This window comes from Zingiber officinale, chromosome 5A, assembly GCF_018446385.1.
Source record: "Zingiber officinale cultivar Zhangliang chromosome 5A, Zo_v1.1, whole genome shotgun sequence".
Taxonomy (NCBI): domain Eukaryota; kingdom Viridiplantae; phylum Streptophyta; class Magnoliopsida; order Zingiberales; family Zingiberaceae; genus Zingiber; species Zingiber officinale.
The window spans coordinates 10,479-27,293 of NC_055994.1; the positions used below are offsets into that span (position 1 = coordinate 10,479).

A 16,815-nucleotide genomic window follows, 5' to 3' on the forward strand; every position below is an offset into this window, starting at 1 on the left:
CTCCACATTAATGAGGAGAATTTGAACGATTCTCGAGAAATTAAGATGAGGCATAATTCAATTTCTTCTTAACAAGATTCATGTAATATATGTTACAACATTAACAGTCTAGGGTTCGAGGATTTAGCCACTCTTATACCGCTTTGCTCCCTAGTGTACAAATCTTATAATTAATCCCATGATGTCCAGGTCCCTCATCCAGATTATCGATATAAGTATAATCATGTATTCCCGTTAATGGTCTCACCTTCCAAGAGCCCATATCACATGCCTCTTGCGAGCCAGCCCTTCAAAGATTAAGCACACTGCAAACTCGTCCTATTAGCTAAACTGCCTTTATTATTTTAGGACTAGATGAAGTGCCGAACTGTGTAACAACTGAAGTGCTGATTTGTCTTGATTATTGTTTTATGCTTTCTGTTTCAGTGTTTCTGTAAGAGCATTGTCTAACAGCTACACTTCTTTCGAGCCCATATCACATGCCTCTTGCGAGCCAGCCCTTCAAAGATTAAGCACACTGCAAACTCGCCCTATTAGCTAAACTGCCTTTATTATTTTAGGACTAGATGAAGTGCTGAACTGTGTAACAACTGAAGTGCTGATTTGTCTTGATTATTGTTTTATGCTTTCTGTTTCAGTGTTTCTGTAAGAGCATTGTCTAACAGCTACACTTCTTTCCTTCTGATAACGGGTGAACTTTTGTTCACTCTATCCTCCCAAAAGTAGGCTACTTAACTAACATACCTAAGATATATTGATTAGACTACTAGTCCAACAGATCAACTATTGTTTTCAGTTTTATAATCCAGTTTAAGTAATCAAGAAAATAGTATGATTAGAACATGGTGTTAGGGACTGCTTTGTCAATTAAGGACATACATGTAAATATCACCAACGAAAGGGTGTCCATTGTGAAGTTAGATTAATACTATCACAACATTTATCGATGTACATCTACTATTTGTTTATCTTATACACCTGGATTATCCTCTATAATTCTACATTTAAAAATATTTTAGCACAATTTTGTTATTTTCTTACCTTGTACATTTGGTTTATCCCCTTGGATTCTAGATTAAAGCCTATCTGAGCACATTTCTGGTAATTTCTCTTTTTTCTCTGCGCTTAAGCCACCAATATGACAATAGTCAATGAGTCTGACTTATGGTTTAAGAGCTTTGGGAATGTTCCTCTTTTGCTTACTCTACATCTATCCTCTTATTTTACATACCTAAGTTGATTAAATGACACTGCAGTTTTCATTCAGAATTTAAAGGCGTGCAAGGTGATTGGTTAGGGCACAAGTCTCATGGATTATATCAGCTAAGGGAGAAATTGGTTGAATTCCATTCACTCAAATCATTTTTCAAAAATTAAATAGATAGATAGATATATACAAAAAAGAACATGGCTCAACTACTAAGGAATAAGACATTTCGAAAAATAACATGGAATACCTTATAGTAAGTGTTATTTTGGTGATCCAAGTTACAAGATACACTTTCTTAAATTTATTTTTAAAGCGTAAAAAACACTGATACTAAAGTCTAAAATGGGAGATCAGTGTTGTTGGAAAATGTTTATCACCGATGGAGATAGATATGTATAAAGTCTCTACAACAACAACCAAGCATTTTCTCACCAGGTGGGGTCGACAGATATGTATAAAGCCTCTAAACCCAAATTAATGAACATAAAGTGGATGAGGTGATCCATATGACAGGAAAATTCATTGAGGTTTATCTGAGAGTCAATGAAACTCTGGCTTCCATATTAGTAGTAAACAAGATATCAACCACAAAAAAAATCATGGTTGATTAATAAACAAAGTCGCTAAAACTCTTGGATGAAAAAGAAATAATTAAATATAAAATGTCAAATAAGTCAAATCAATTGCCTAAAAAACACATAAATTATCAGATTTTTTGAATAGGAAATGAAATTCATCGGTGACCTGGTATCCATGAGAAAGATGTCCACCATGAGGAAGGTCAAGAGCCATTATTCTCTCATGTGGCTTCAGAAGTGCAGTGTAAGCTTGGAAGTTAGCAGGTGAACCAGACAATGATTGCACATTCACTGTAAAAGCAATAAGAAAAAGATTAAATGAATTGGATAACTTTTAATCTTTTGCTGCAAAGTTGCTCATTTAATCTTTTGTCAGAAATGTTCTCATAGGGGCAATATTTTTTAGCTTTTCAAATAAGAAAAAATGCAAGTTGCAGGAATAAAAGCAAAAACATTTCAAATTAAATATTATGATTTCATGTTACTTGGTGATCTGTCTAGTTTACTTGACTCCAGGAACAAAAAAATCCTGAAAAATAGGAAACTTGAACCAAAAATATGACATTGTGATATGCCAACAGGTTTTAATAGTTGAATGGGTAATAATTAAAGAAATCCCCCTTGACATTACATTTAAAAACTTAGCTTTTGCAAAGCTCAAGATTTATCCAGAAGAGTTGCTAGAAGAATTGCATACAAAACAAGTAGCAAGAAACTAATTCTATGATTGTAGAAATGAAAATCAAAAGTGAAGAAGTATCTTTGAAAATTAGTCATGGAAATCCTAGTTACTACTAGAATCAGGAAGAATCTTGATAAATAAAAATAATGTGATTTAAACCTCCCCATTTTATAGGATCTAAACCAAAAGCTTCCAGGGCACGTTTCTGACACAATGATTCAGCCATGCCAATGTACCTGGAACCAAAGTATGAAACGTTGAAGCACATCAGACAAAACTGCAAGGAGAATCAAATATAGCTATTTCATGGCAGAGGAACTGCAAGCAGTAGCCTAACCCTGAGAAGAGAGCAAATATATCTTACTCATTGCCGCCATAGTATCGTGCACCAGGATATCCCTCACTGTATTTGTTCGTCATGACCGACCCTACTGCTTGCATGACTGACACCGATGTGAAATTCTCTGAGGGTATGAGTTCAAGGTCCTTCCATCACATTTCAAGTTATTAGTCATTAAAATTTAAAACTAATATATCACAGAAAATGCATTGCACAAAAATCAAATCTCAAAAAATCACATGAATCATTCGTATGGAAAATTCTGCATTATCAGAGACTACTGAGGAATAAGGAAGAAAGGATAGTACTTTCCACTGCCTTGCCCTCTCAAGCTCATTTATATCAGCGATCTCCGGATCGATGATCTCCAGCGGAGCATTCAGCTGCTTCGTCCACTGCAGTAGAATCCAAGAACCCGAGTATCAACAAACACTGCAATACTCTCGAAACCATCAACCCTCACAGGACAAACACGAAGGACAAACCGTAACGCCAGATTTCTCCTGCTCGTAGGCGGCCTCGCTCGGCAAGGAGGACTACAGTACACATAAGCACGCATCACGAAATAGAAAGGAAGTTAACAGAATGATGCCAAACGATCCGATCTTTTTATGTGAAGAACCAAAACATTCAATGGACTAAAAGCAACGATACGATTTCTTAATCAGGAAATGCTGGATGGATGGATTAGAAAAAGGGCATACTATGCAGCGGAGGAAGAAGCCCGGGAGGGGCTGGCGGTTAACGATGGCCACGGAGAGTTGTCGGAGCGCCGATGCCATCGTCACATCGCTTCGTCCTTCCGTCGATCTTCCGTGGAGCGAGAAAAAGGAGCGTTAGCGGGGCAAACGATGGGAAGTGACGGCGATGCTGATAAAGCCCAAGGGAGTGGGTGATCGAAGGGCTTGAAAAATTGAAAAGAAGCGGTGGATCTGAATCCGGATCGATGCCAGAAAATCGAGTTGGTAGGGAAAAAAAACGGAGATCGTGAATTATTATAATTATAAATAATTAATAAATCATATAAAATGTAAAAAAAATTGAGAAATTAATAAATCATATAATTAAAATTTTAATTTGATTTAATTTAATTATTTAAAAATTTTATATTTTTAAATTTATTTAATTGTTTAATGCATTCTATACTCGTTTGTGCTTTTTTAAGATCTTTTCAAACTTATTTACAAGTTCACCAAGAACTCCATGAATACAATTTACTGAGTTTTAACCGTGTTCGTCTAAGCCACGAATATTTAGAATTCCACAACATCGAAACCAACTAGAGCATTGAATCAATATTCCAATGAACTTGGAGCTTTTATTGTATCAATATTCCGTGTAAATCTCACTACTTCGCTTTAGCTGGTTCGGTCGTAAGGCCGAACCCATAGGGGAAGAGGGGATCATAGTGTTGGTCACCAACATTCATAGGCAGCTGGTCCACAGACTTGAACCATGTCCTTGGAAGCTTGCCGGAGAAACCATAGTCACCGAAGAGCACATCTGCCACACCTTGGCCTTCTGTGCCGGGCAGCCAGGCCGCGACAAGTGCATCAATTTGTTCCACATATGGTTCGATCACCAATGGCCTTCCTGAGATCAGGAGCACAACACATTTGACACTGCTGCACACATTCTGAATCACACTGACTCCGGGAGCTGGAATAGTCAGATTCAGATTGTCCCCATATGTTTCTGCATATGGATACTCTCCTATCGCAACGATCGCGTACTCAAACGCGCCATTCTTCACAAATTCAGGATCAGGGCTCTCGGAATAGATGATCTGAGTACTTGGATCGACGGTTGACTGGATCGCATTGAGAATAGGGGTACCTGTGTTCAATTGTGTAGCCAAAAGTTATGTTCAATGGTATACAGTTTTGTTTTTGAATGATTTAGTTACCAATTGTAATATTGTTGCCGCTTAGGCCTTGCCCAGTAAGAGTCCACCCTCCACACTGGTAACCCAAGTTATCGGCATGGCTTCCGGCGACAAGGATCTTGCTAGCCTTCTTAGGAAGTGGGAGCAATGGCTCATTGCCAGCCTTGCCATTCTTCAACAGCACAAGTGATTTCCTTACAGCTTCCCTAGCCAATTCGCGGTGTTCCTACCGAAGAAGAAGAAGAATATTATGATTCGAAACAATTTTTTTCGCGAATTGTGAAATCAAAGATGAGGGGATGGCAACCTTGCTTCCAAGCTGATCAGCCAGACTAGGGTCTGAAAAAGGGTTCTCAAAGAGTCCTACAGTGAGCTTGACTCTCAGAATTCTTTTCACAGCATCATCAATTCTGCTCACTGGGATCACATTCTTCTCCACCAAGTAGGTCAGGTTACTAATGAAATCTTGGTAATCAAGTGCGATCATCACCTGCAAAACAACATGCATGAATTAGTTGTGAGATCAAGGGAAATGTTACGATCAGTCAAGAGAAAGCAAGACAGAGACCATATCAATGCCTGCTTGGATCCCAGCTTCTACAGAATATGTGTAATTAGCATCTGGTGGCGTGGTTATTTTATCAATACCTTGAAAATCTGAGATCACAAATCCCTGTTTAACAACAATCGTAATATGTTCAGTCACCAATTCAAATAAGCTATGATTCTTCTTCGCGTTGGAAGAAGTGGAAGCCGAACAGACCCTGAAACGGAGCGTGTGCTTGAGGAATTCAGTGATCAGATAGCGATTCGCATGCATCTTCACCCCGTTCCAGCTCGAGTAGGAGACCATGACAGTGGAGACGCCCTTGATGATGGCGTTGTCGTAAGGAGGCATGTGGATGCTGAGCAGTCCGTGACGGCTGATGATGGTGTCGTTTTCATTGATCCCGTCGCGTGTGCCGCCGTCACCGACGTAGTGCTTTGCACAGGCAGCGACATTCCTCCTGCAGCAGGAAATTCAATCGAAACTGTTGTCAGATATGTCGTCATCGTCTAGATTCGATTTACTGTGTCTTACTTTCCAGCAACAAAGGGGACTCCTTTGCGAGAATTCGGAGGGATATCTCCTTGCAAGCCAGAGACGATCTCAGTCATTTGCTGAACAAGCTTTGGATCTTCGCTGTAGCTCTCGTAGCAGCGGCCCCATCTTGGATCTCTGCAGACCTGATTAACTGAAACAGTTCAACCTTCTATGTATCTTTTGGATTGCATTCGATCGGTTATGAGTAGTCTTACCGCAATGCATGGCCCGAAGACATAGGGAATCCCTGTGGCTCTAACTTCCAGAGCAGTAGCAGCGCCGATTCTCTTCACCAGTTCCGGATCCCTGAAAATTTTCAGTAAAGTTCAGTTTCAATTTCAGTTTCAGTTTGATCTTCAGTGACTGGAAGATGGATCGATGGATCGCACCGAGTGGCACCGAGCCCAACATTGTGGGGGAAAAGGGTGGATCCGTAGACATTGTTGTGCCCATGAACAGCGTCGATGCCGTAGATGATCGGGATGCCTAAACGGGTGGAGAGAGCAGCCTTCTGCATGTCGTTCACCATCGCTGCCCATTCCCAGGCAGAAGCGTGGGGCTGTGGCACGCTGTTGCCTCCGGTCAGGACGCTTCCTGAACAAAGTTAGTAAATTAGTCGGATGATGTCGAACGAGTCGCCGTCGGGGGAGGAGAGATCGATAAATACCGATGAAGTTATTCTGGATGACTTCGGGGGTTGCGACTTGCCTGTCGATCTGGGACATCTGGCCGATCTTTTCAGCGAGAGTCATGCGGCGGAGCAAGTCCTTGATTCGAGCGCCCAGTGGCTGCGTTGGATCCCTGTATTTCACGTACCCTTCTGCTGCTGCTGCTGCTGTCGCCCAGCAGATTGATATCGTTAACAGAAGCAGCAGTTTCCGTAGCATCGATTCCATGTTCGATCTACACACACGATCAAGCATCAGAAACAGAATGCGAAATGCAAAAGAAGGCTCGGGCAGCAAGATTTATAGGGAATTGCCAGCAAAATTAAGAAAAATTCTTCCTGGAAATCCGCGATGATGATATGTACCTGGAAATCTGAAGATTATCTTTGAATTATTTTTTTCTTTATATTTTTATGAAATAAAAACAAAGTTATTGAATATGAAACAGCGAAGGCATTAAATTGAAGTTCCACGTTATTGCGTTAAATTCCGTATGGTGCAGGAATATCTGAAAAGGGACTTTTTGCCATGCTAAAAAAAAAAAAAAAAAAACACTCTCTCTCGATCCTCTTTGTTGGCCGCGCGTGATTATGAAATGAATCAACTTATTGGGGAATTACGTCGACGTAGAGTCAACCACATCAAGCAAATGTCTAAGACCACCTAACTCATTCTTTCCAGTGCCTATTGATACTGATGGGAATCCAGAGATGTCACTTTCATGCTTCCGGTTCATAATTGAATTCAGTTTTTTTTCCCATCCTCCCTGCGAAATATGATATTTCTACGGTGAGTATGGAAAGCGGTAACGAATGCAACCAAAATCAATTAGATACTGAGCTAGGTTAGAATTAAGGGGTCAATGGGACCATCTCTATTTGATTGAGCCGACCCATCAATCTTCTCGGTGAAAGCTGACTTGCTAGGGTTGACAGTCTTCCTGGCCAAGTTGACCCGCCCGTCAATCTTCCGGGTCGAGCTAAGCCGAGCCGATTTGTTAGTATTCTTAGGTCAGCTAACCTGCCAATCTTCGATTGGTCCTATACCGACCTAGGCGCTTAGCTCCTCGATCGAATATCCAATTTATGCCCGACCGGCTCTGTCGTTCGAACGCTTCGGCTCACCTCCATTTCAACCCGATGCTTTTCCCAAGTCCAAATATTCAGAACAACACGTGGACTCCTTATAGGTTGTCAGAATACATGAGTTGTCAGAACATGTGGGTATCCAAACACATGAAGTAGTTTGTGTATAGCGTGATCCTCACAAGATCTCCATAGTGCAAGATATGTCTTGATATAGTGATGGGACACCCTCCTTACTAAGTAGGGATGTAATCGAGCCGAGTCGAGCCGAACTCTTGGATGTTTGAGTTTGACTCGTTTATAATCGAGCAGAGCTCGAGACTTATTTAACGAACATATTTATGACTCACGAGCTTATTCGAGCTTTTATCGAGCATAAACGAGCTTAATAAATATAAATTATAAATTTAAATATTCATTAAAAACTAAATTATATATTTTAAAAAAATTATAATATTCTTATTAAAAATTTTAATTTTATTATAATAAATAAATTTAATATATTTGTCTATGTTTTTCATAAGTAGAATGTAAAATTTATAAATTCAATATCAAAACTATTATTATTTTTTATTTAAAAGTTGATTCATGAGCTTCGAATAGCTCACGAGCGGTTTGACTCATTTACACCCCTATTACTAAGACTTGATATTTTATTCGAAGTGCACCATCTCCTCTGACCACTATCGATGTGACATATCACTCCTTCGTGTTATAAAAAAGTTCCGCCCCCGCAGGTTAAGATATGCTGGATACTCATTACTACATACACTCATATTTTATTATTCTCCTGTACTATTTATCTTCTTTATTTTTAATATTGGAGACTGATTTGAACGTCGGAATGGAAGGCTTTTTATCTTCTTGTCTTCTAGCAGTATTGCAAGAACCATTAATGGAAGACTTTTCAGCACTATCGGATCCCTGTTCTTGACTTTTTTTTATTGAATAGGGGCAACTTCACCAAACACTGGTGGTCACGGCGAACTAAGTGGTACCCGAACGTTATCACGAGCGCTCTGTCGAGCAGGAATTGTGCGATAGAGGAGGATAATAAGGTGGAGAGCTTCTGCTTGCTTCACTGTGTTATCTACGTAACCTTTTGCTTGTGGTCGCAGCCTCCTTATGCCCCGACCGATGCGCAACAGAGGAAGGGAATTGGTTGTTCCGCTTGGGTAAATTTTTGTCCCGACCGGTCTGGCATTCGTGTGTGCAGGTCGCGCTCGCACCCGAGTCAATTTGGTTCAGTGCAATCCGGGCCCTGGATTTGCACCCCCCTGCACACTCACGCGTGAAAGAGAGCCTCTCCCTATGCATTTGTTCACATCCTTAATATACATGAATCAATATAAATCAACAAAAATATCTTGAAACTCTCAATATGAGACTAAAGTTCTATTCACAATGAAACTTCTTCTCTTCCTCTTTTTCTCCATTCACACTTAATCAACCCTTAGAAGACAGTTTACCTCCTCATTCTCTTGGTCATAGCGACCTGGTCCACACACCAACAGCAACCCATCGATAGTACATCTCTCACTATTTTTAAACGGGATCATTTACATTCGATAAATCCTTATCCTTTGCCTTCTAACATAGAGAAGAAAAGCATGGAGAAATACATAAAGATGTTGATGGGTCTCCTTCCATGCATCCATTAGCTTGTCCTCTCCTCCTCCCCTCCCACCCGTACTCTATCTTCAAGAGTAGCACAGGGTGGGTGGGCTGTGATCGAGCCATATCACTGACGATTTGATCATTGATGGGTAATTGCTGGTTCAGAGGAAGTTCTTTCGGCCACAAAATATCCTCAAATGCCAAAGCAGGTCAGTTTCTTTATAATCAATCATCTCTTTTCCTCCTCCTATTGATTTATTGATTTCTGAAGAATCCTTTAAATGGCCTTGTTTCTTCAATGTTTCTCTTTTAGCTCTACAGTGATTCTTGAATGCCATCCCCCAATCTTCTCTTTTCCATTTTAGATTCTCAGAAGAATTCCGATCCTTCAGTTAAAAAAGAGGAAAAGGAAGGAAGCCAAAAATTGCCTTCCAACCCTGAGGAAGTCGAGGACTTGAGAGGGGATACTGCAACAAACCATCTCATAGCGTTCACTTTTGATGAACTCAAGATCATCACAGGAAACTTTCGGCTGGACTATATATTAGGCGAAGGCGGATTTGGAAGCGTTTACAAGGGATTCATCAATCAAGATCTCAGAGAGGGGCTTCAACCTCTTCAAGTTGCAGTGAAGGTCCATGATGCTGATAATAATAGTTCACAGGGCCACAGAGAGTGGCTGGTACACTACATCCTATCTCAATTGGCTCAGAACAGCTGCTCAGTGTTTCCTTTGTATGTGACAATTGCTGCTGTTTTTTCAGGCTGAGGTTATATTTCTTGGGCAGCTTTCTCACCCTAACTTGGTCAAGTTGATTGGTTACTGCTGCGAGGACGAGCACCGAGTCCTGATATACGAGTTCATGCCTCGCGGAAGTGTTGAATCCAATCTCTTCTCAAGTAATCATCCAGACAACTTCACCAACTTGTTTTAGATTCTTTTGTTTCATTAAACAAATATAATGATTTAGCACAAGATGAATGCTTTTTGCCTAACCTTCTTGGCTTGTTATCAGTAGATACAATGTCTTTGTTTTGATGTTTGATGAGTATAGTCAATGTTCTTGATTCTCTTGTTGCCACTTGTTCCATCAATGAATTCTTTGGCACATATGTATCAAGAAACAGGTCTTCTATAACCCCACCAAGCTATTTGGCACATATGTATCAAGAAACAGGTCTTCTATAACCCCACCAAGCTATTTGTCTTATAAGGCCATGTATTTTTCTATGATACAGCTGGAATCTTTATTTTCTAATGGCTCTTATTATTTCTAAGTGGCATATGTTTCTCATTTCTTGCTTCTGTAAATTATATTTAAGAGAAAATAATTAGTTGACGAAAAATTGTTTCGCCGTGCAGTTGTGTTGCTCCCCCTTCCGTGGTCTATCAGGATGAAGATTGCACTTGGGGCTGCCAAAGGGCTTGCTTTTCTCCACGAAGCTGAAAAACCAGTCATCTTTCGGGATTTCAAAACATCCAACATTTTGCTAGACCAGGTTGGTGCACTGAACTGTGTGTATCTTTACATTGATCTTGTAAAATCTGTTGAAATTGGTTAAGAACAAGACTAAATTAGCTAACAATGTCTCAACAATGTAGCTGAAAGTTAGTATAGAAATCGACACTGATCTCATAAAACTTGTTGAAATTGGTCAAGGACAATTAGACCAATCTGTTAACCGTTTGTAGTTCTCTTGAAAGAATTATCAAGTACCTTAACTTGCTGTTTGACACTAGTTCTTAATTATTAGCTTTTCTTTCTGTTTATAGGATTACAATGCAAAACTTTCTGATTTCGGACTTGCAAAAGATGGACCAGTTGGGGATAAATCTCATGTTTCTACCCGCATTATAGGAACTTACGGGTACGCGGCTCCGGAGTATATCATGACAGGTACACATAGCTAAACATTTTGAACTTTTAGTTATGCAACTCTGAAGTTGTGAAATATACAAACAATCCTAGTGAACACTCTATATCTCTATTGATCATGTATAGAAAATTCATTTAGTCTAACATGACAATTGTTTACTACTCAACTCAGGGCATTTGACAGCCATGAGTGATGTTTATAGCTTCGGAGTTGTTCTCCTTGAGCTCCTCACCGGACGGAAATCACTGGACAAGTCACGCCCCACCCGCAAACAAACACTCACTGATTGGGCTGCCCCATTGCTCACTCAAAAGAAGAAGGTTCTCGAAATTGTAGACCAAAGATTGGGGGGAGACTACCCCGAGAAGGCCGTGCAAAAGACAGCAATGCTGGCTCACCACTGCCTTAACCGAAATCCAAAGGCAAGGCCTCTTATGAGAGATATCGTCGACTCCTTGGAGCCGCTTCTGATAGAGGCTGAGTTATCAGTTACAGGAGTAGTGTATCAGTTTAGTTACATATGATTTTGACACTACATTTTCTTCTTCCAATGCTCTTCAATTCTTTTCGCGATGGGTAACTGCACATCCATCAGCTGTGAATTGAGAGATTAATATGAAATTGTTGAAGCAGTGCCTCAGAGAAGTCTGATACGCATAGACAATACCATCCCATTGCATAATTTGATAAAAGACTGATATGCAAGCTTATTAACTTGCATAATTTGATAAACTCATACTGTAGTGCCTCAGAGAGAGAAGCTAATCGTTGTCAACTAATCATTCTCCTCCTACAAATTGGTATTATTATTATCCATAACGACTGAAAAATAGTCAATACCATCTCTTTTACTGGCTTCCAAGCACACCCTTGCTTTCAGCCACTCAAGCTACAGTGACACATAAAAAGATGATTTTCAATGGGGAATGGAAACACAGACCATTGCATTACAACATTGCCAGATGATGCTAGCAATAGGGCAGTACAAAAAACAAAAAAAAAGGACAAAGGAGCCCCGCAATCACAATACAAACAGGAACGAGCGAGATTCTAGTCTTCTTGTCCTTTGCTATCCGGCAATCGAAAACTAGATTCTAAGCACTGCAGACCCTAGAATGCTGCCACAGCAATGGGTCATCGGTGATACTCTGCGCCATGCTGGCTTCTCAACCCTAACATTCAGCGCATCAGCATCTGATAGCTGCTTAATGAATTGATTCCTTGGACCAGGCCCGATTACTCCTCCAATTATGAATATCTCATCTCCCACGCCAATCATCCCAAAACTAATTCGGCTCTGAAAATCTGATGCATATGACACCACCCTATCAGTTAAATTATCCCCGTATTGCTTAGAGATGCAGCCATTGCTCAGAACATATAGCTCCCCACGAACCACAGCCATTGGGCCCTGGAGCCAACCATAGTCCGCAACATCCCACTTTTTACCGCCGTAATCCAGTATCTGGATTGTTGACAATCCCTTGTGCAACACATGCATCTTTCCCCCGATGATCACCCCAGAGCATGCAGAAGTATGCGAGTGTCGGAGATCAGGAAGAGGCTCCCATTTGTCCAATTGAGGATCATAAATCTCAGCCTTAGTTATTGTTTCTCGGCAGTTTGTGAATCCTCCAGCAACAACAATCTTTCCATCCAAAGCACAACATGCAAACATTGCACGGGGTACAAGCATGGGTGACCGCTGTGCCCATTCAAATCGAAGTGGGTCATAAGACCAAACCTCATTACTCGCAAAAATGCGATCATGATCTCCTGTCAATGGATCAACTCTATCACTGCCGCCTCCAATAACAAATAGTTTTCCACCAACAGATGCAGCACCAAAGCGGGCAAGGTGCCTGATTTCTGAAGGCATAACTGGTAGGGTTATCCAACGGTCTAGTAGAGGGTCATAGAGCTGCCAAATGTTCTCAGGGTCATATGCTAATGCACAAAGTAACTCTTCTGAAGCCCCTACTTCACAACGAGTCTTAATGATACGAGGGCTTCGAAGTACAGTCCTCCAAGAGTGACAAACAAGCTGCAATTGAGGATGGAAGTAGAATGGTACTCGTGCCAGGCACTGGATAGCAATTTCATCTGGGAGACCATCAATCAGAGGTGACATGATGACTAACTCCTCAGGGGTCTTGACATAATAACCTAAAACAGTTGGTGAAATCCTAAGGCCTACAAATGAGAGAGATTAATATCAAATAACATGCAAAAGAAGCAGACTTGTTAACATATGTTGATTTAGACTAATTCTTGAATGAAAAAGGTTTGCCATCACAAATCATAACAATATCACTAGCAAATAAGTGGGCCTCTGGAGTTGTACACTTGATAATATCACGATGAACAGATAGAAGCAGCCAAGCAACATGAAAAGTATAGATCATTGTCTATCCTCCCCCAACAAAGAATTTTGTATTTATGGTTTGCATTTCCTTTGTACAAACCCATGGTATATTAGCTTACATATCACTATGTCCAGTAATAGAAGAGATGATTTCCATTTATAGCAAGAATGTCTTACTCATGGTGTTTATGTTAGATATTGTTATGGTTAACAATTAGAGGCATGAATTGATTTAGAGAACAAACTTCCTCTACATAAATAAAACACTTCCAAAGAAGAGAACTAAAATATAATAACAAAGGATGAATATAATACTTAGTATTTTAGTATTAAATACTAAAATTTAATATCAATCATGTAATAGTTACAGATTACGCAAAAGGGACCAGCGGAACCAAAATTTAAGTAAGTTGGAATCACAATATCAAACACCTAATTCATTTTACTAACTAAATGATTAGATGAAGGACTAAAAATGCAGAATTTAGTGATTGAGCCACTACTGCCTAGATTCATGTAAATCCAATGAACAATGCAGCTGCATGTGGAAAATTGAAAAGGAGGCACTCAGATCTAACAATACAACCATCAAACTAAATGATCGTTTGAATTGAAAAGAAATCACTCAACCATGAAGGCTGTTATAGATAGCTTAAAAGGAAATAACACTCATTTAGCAGCATACCAAGACTGATATATCAGAACCTTACTTGATAAGGGGAAAAGGTCTTGGCGTTACTGAATGGGATAATAACATAAGAAATCAGGAATAAATCCAAGGGACTGAGGTTTCCAAACATGAAAGATTCAAAGATATTGTTGTCATACTATTGAAATGATGCATATGAAAGTTAAGACCCATTCAAGACCTGTGTCAGATGAACAGAAAACAAGATTTTGTGAAAAGCTTTTTCAAAAGACATGACCAACAGAGATAGAAAAAGATAGGAGCAGCACGGGGCACAACGCCAAGCAGAAGGTAACCTACAAAGGCAAAGAGCAGTACGCGTTTCCTAATGGGATCCATTGGGGAAATTAATAACTACAAGCTCTTACTAAGTATGGTCCGCCCTTCAAGTAGAAAACCTAACCAAAGCGAAGAAAACAATCCATCAAGAAACCGTCTGCACTCTGCAACGCACCGAGGAGCAGAGAGGAGACGTGAAATTAAATAAAAGGAAAAGCTAATCTAACCTCAAGATTCACAGCCACAACCGGCCGTTCCCGAAACCAATGCTCGAAGCCAGTGGAACAAAGCAAATTCGCCACAACCGGCAAGTCTCCCGTCAATTGACAAGGATCAGAACAAGATGACACTCACCAGAATCAAGAAACCACTCAAACTCCGCAATGAAGTGCCTAAAATCGCACGGAAAGGGTAAGACACGCACCCAAAACTCCCACAGTCCTTCCACAAGCCTCGCCTAACAGAAAAAAAAAATGATCGAAGAGGAGAAAGGCCGTACCTTGAACGAATCAAATGGAGGATTCTCTCCGATTGCGTTCGATTTTGAGAAAACGGAGGAGGAGGAGGAGGAGGAGCTGGCCGAACGAAGTGCGGCTTTGCAATCTGCCAAACGAAAAGCAGATATGCGTGAACGCGAAGGGCGATGTGGTGCTCCAAAACCACACGAGCCCAGGGCGTAGCGAATGGAAGGCTGATATGCGTTAAGATTCGTGCCAGCAAGATGCGCCAAAATTGATGGCTTTACCGAAGCGGAGGGTTGATTCATCTATTATTGTTAACTCAATTTTAAATTCTTAGCAATAAGAATTAATATATATTAAATTTATTTGATTGAGCCGCACAGAATTTGATTTTGTGCTGCTGTCCGCATACATAGAATACACCACGGATGCTGGCTTACAGATCTGTCCTCCTAAATTTAATATTATTTGATTCAACATTTTTATACATCATGAGAATGTTAACAAGCGAGTGAAGAAGGCGTCTAAGTTATGATGGATTAACTTATCGGGTGAAGAAGACGTCTAGGTTGAGAAAAGTAAAAAAAGGTATATAATCGATCGAAGATCGAGCGAGCGTCTATATGCTCATATATATTTGATCGGACGAAACTCGCTCGAGCATAAATGTATTTAGCCTTATGTGCGACTTCTAACCTATTACCGACCGATCGAAGGCCGAGTGAGCAGTCACGTGCTCATATATGCTTAGTCGGGGCAAAACTTACCTGAGCATAAAGACATTTAGCCTTCTGTATGATTTCTAACATATTACCGGTCGATTGAAGGCCGAGCGAGCGCTCACGTGCTTATATATGCTCGACCGGGTAAAGTCCGCCCGAGCATAAAGACATTTAGCCTTATGTATGACTTCTAGCATATTACCAGCTGATCGAAGGCCGAGAGAGCGCCCACGTGCTCATATATTGTCCGTCCAAGCATAAAGACATTTAGCCTTATGTATGATTTCTAGCATATTATCGTCCGATCGAAGGCCGAGCGAGTGCTTACGTACTCATATATGCTCGGGCGGGCTTTTTAGCCTTATGTGTGACTTCTAGCATACTACCGGCCGACCGCAGGCCAAGCGAGCGCTCGCATGCTCATATATGCTCGACCGGATAAAACTCGCCCGAGCATAAAGACATTTAGTCTTATGTGTGACTTCTAGACTATTACTAGTCAACCGAAGACCGAGTGAGCACCCACGTGCTCATATATGCTCAGTCGGGCAAAGTCCGCCCGAGCATAAAGACATTTATGCCTTATATGTATGATTTCTAGCATATTACCGGTCGAGCGAGCGCTCACGTGCTCGTATATGCTCGGCCGGACAAAGCCCGCCTGAGTATAAAGACATTTAGCCTTATGTGTGACTTCTAGCCTATTACCGACCGACCGTAGGGCGAGCGAGCACTCACATGTTCATATATGTTCGACCGGGCAAAGTCCACCCGAGCATAAAGACATTTAACCTTATGTATGATTTCTAGCATATTACAGGTCGATCGAAGGCCGAGCGAGCACTCACATGCTCATATATGCTCGATCGGGCAAAGGCCGCCCGAGCATAAAGGCATTTAGCCTTATGTGTGACTTCTAGCATACTATCGGCCGACCATAGGCCGAGCAAACGCCCATGTGCTCATATATGCTCGACCGGGTTAAGCCCGCCCGAGCATAAAGATATTTAGCCTTATGTGTGACTTCTAGCCTATTATCGGTCTACCGAAGGCCGAGCGAGCCCCCACATGCTCATATATGCTCGACCGGGCAAAGCCCGCCTGAGTATAAAGACATTTAGCCTTATGTATGATTTCTAGCATATTACCGGTCGATCGATGGCCGAGCGAGTGCTCACGTGCTCATATATGCTCGGTCGGGCAAAGCTCGCCCGAGCATAAAGACATTTAGTTTTATGTGTGACTTCTGGCCTATTACCGGCCAATCGCAAGC

General features: G+C 40.9%; 4 protein-coding genes across 6 annotated transcripts; 1 reads left to right on the forward strand and 3 right to left on the reverse strand.

Annotated features, from left to right (window-relative positions):
* Positions 1–1,882: 1,882 nt before the first annotated feature.
* Positions 1,883–3,701, reverse strand: LOC121982554 (serine hydroxymethyltransferase, mitochondrial-like). Its single transcript, XM_042535702.1, has 6 exons — positions 3,515–3,701; positions 3,296–3,346; positions 3,119–3,205; positions 2,835–2,956; positions 2,630–2,706; positions 1,883–2,079 (listed from the first exon to the last, which is right to left on the reverse strand). The coding sequence occupies exons 1-6, from the start codon at positions 3,590–3,592 to the stop codon at positions 1,898–1,900; spliced, it is 597 nt and encodes a 198-aa protein (XP_042391636.1). The 5' UTR covers positions 3,593–3,701; the 3' UTR covers positions 1,883–1,897.
* Positions 3,702–4,033: 332 nt separating this feature from the next.
* LOC121982555 (beta-glucosidase BoGH3B-like) lies at positions 4,034–6,674 on the reverse strand. The gene is made up of 9 exons (XM_042535703.1): positions 6,447–6,674; positions 6,169–6,373; positions 5,995–6,085; positions 5,777–5,922; positions 5,459–5,702; positions 5,264–5,368; positions 5,003–5,185; positions 4,717–4,921; positions 4,034–4,646 (listed from the first exon to the last, which is right to left on the reverse strand). The coding sequence occupies exons 1-9, from the start codon at positions 6,664–6,666 to the stop codon at positions 4,159–4,161; spliced, it is 1,887 nt and encodes a 628-aa protein (XP_042391637.1). The 5' UTR covers positions 6,667–6,674; the 3' UTR covers positions 4,034–4,158.
* A 2,425-nt stretch (positions 6,675–9,099) lies between these two features.
* Positions 9,100–12,060, forward strand: LOC121979181 (probable serine/threonine-protein kinase PBL16). 2 transcript variants are annotated; one of them, XM_042531108.1, is made up of 6 exons: positions 9,100–9,358; positions 9,463–9,831; positions 9,914–10,049; positions 10,513–10,649; positions 10,924–11,047; positions 11,199–12,060. In XM_042531108.1, exons 2-6 carry the CDS (start codon positions 9,481–9,483, stop codon positions 11,549–11,551), a joined length of 1,101 nt encoding a protein of 366 aa, XP_042387042.1. In that variant the 5' UTR covers positions 9,100–9,358; positions 9,463–9,480; the 3' UTR covers positions 11,552–12,060. The 2 variants fall into 2 exon arrangements, with proteins under 2 accessions (XP_042387042.1, XP_042387041.1); XM_042531107.1 differs by having other exon boundaries at positions 9,101–9,358; positions 9,515–9,831.
* On the reverse strand, positions 11,816–15,009 carry LOC121979182 (F-box/kelch-repeat protein SKIP30-like). Of its 2 annotated transcripts, XM_042531109.1 has the most exons (3): positions 14,859–15,009; positions 14,587–14,751; positions 11,816–13,220 (listed from the first exon to the last, which is right to left on the reverse strand). In XM_042531109.1, the coding sequence occupies exon 3, from the start codon at positions 13,156–13,158 to the stop codon at positions 12,115–12,117; it is 1,044 nt and encodes a 347-aa protein (XP_042387043.1). In that variant the 5' UTR covers positions 13,159–13,220; positions 14,587–14,751; positions 14,859–15,009; the 3' UTR covers positions 11,816–12,114. The 2 variants fall into 2 exon arrangements, with proteins under 2 accessions (XP_042387043.1, XP_042387044.1); XM_042531110.1 differs by lacking the exon at positions 14,587–14,751.
* Between the last annotated feature and the right edge of the window lie 1,806 nt (positions 15,010–16,815).